Source organism: Pterocles gutturalis, unplaced genomic scaffold (assembly GCF_000699245.1).
Source record: "Pterocles gutturalis isolate BGI_N339 unplaced genomic scaffold, ASM69924v1 scaffold30563, whole genome shotgun sequence".
NCBI lineage: Eukaryota > Metazoa > Chordata > Aves > Pterocliformes > Pteroclidae > Pterocles > Pterocles gutturalis.
In genome coordinates, this window is record NW_010118979.1 from 610 (window position 1) to 1221 (window position 612).

Here is a 612-nt window from a genome sequence, read left to right on the forward strand (position 1 = left end):
GCTGGTTCCTGTGGGTGTGTCTTGGGTCAGAGCATGGATCCGAGTCAGAAAATGAATCTGTTCCCGGTGTTGGGAGCAGCTACAGCTTCCCACTGGTTACAGACTCGCAGGATGTTCTGCAGACTCTTGGTCCGCCCCATCCCTGCAGCGGTTCTCGGTGCCGGTGGCAGGCAGTGGGCTCTGCCGCGCAGCCGAGCAGGGGCCAAGCGTGGGGGGTCTCGCTCTGCTGCTGATCGCGGGGCGCTGGGTTTGTTTCAGGAACTACGAGCAGATTGTGAAAGCTCATCAGGACAACCCGCACGAGGGGAAGGAACAGGTCTCTGACGAGGTGAAGTTCAATGTTTTCCAAGGCATCATGGATTCCCTTTTCCAGTCCTTTAATGACTCCATCTCAGTAACAAGTTTCCAGGAGCTCTCAGCTTGTGTCTTCAGCTGGATTGAGGAGCACTGCAAGCCCCAGGTGAGCGGGAGCTGCGGGGGGACTGTGGTGGGGGAGGGAAATGGAGCAGAGACCGCTGCGCACGTCTGTGCCCAGTGTGGGACCGGGCACGGCTGTCCCCTCTCCTGGGGCTTCCGAAAGGGCAGCATGGGGCTGGCGCCGGGCTGGGGCCG

General features: G+C 60.6%; 1 protein-coding gene across 1 annotated transcript in view; it reads left to right on the plus strand.

The window, feature by feature from the left end:
- The window catches only part of MLX (MLX, MAX dimerization protein), a gene marked incomplete at its 5' end in the record, with an annotated part of 2299 nt that overhangs the window by 606 nt on the left and 1081 nt on the right, over window positions 1-612 (plus strand). The window contains one exon of the mRNA XM_010076420.1: window positions 259-460. Coding sequence (XP_010074722.1) covers window positions 259-460 — 202 coding nt within the window. The remainder of the gene's footprint in view (window positions 1-258; window positions 461-612) is intronic.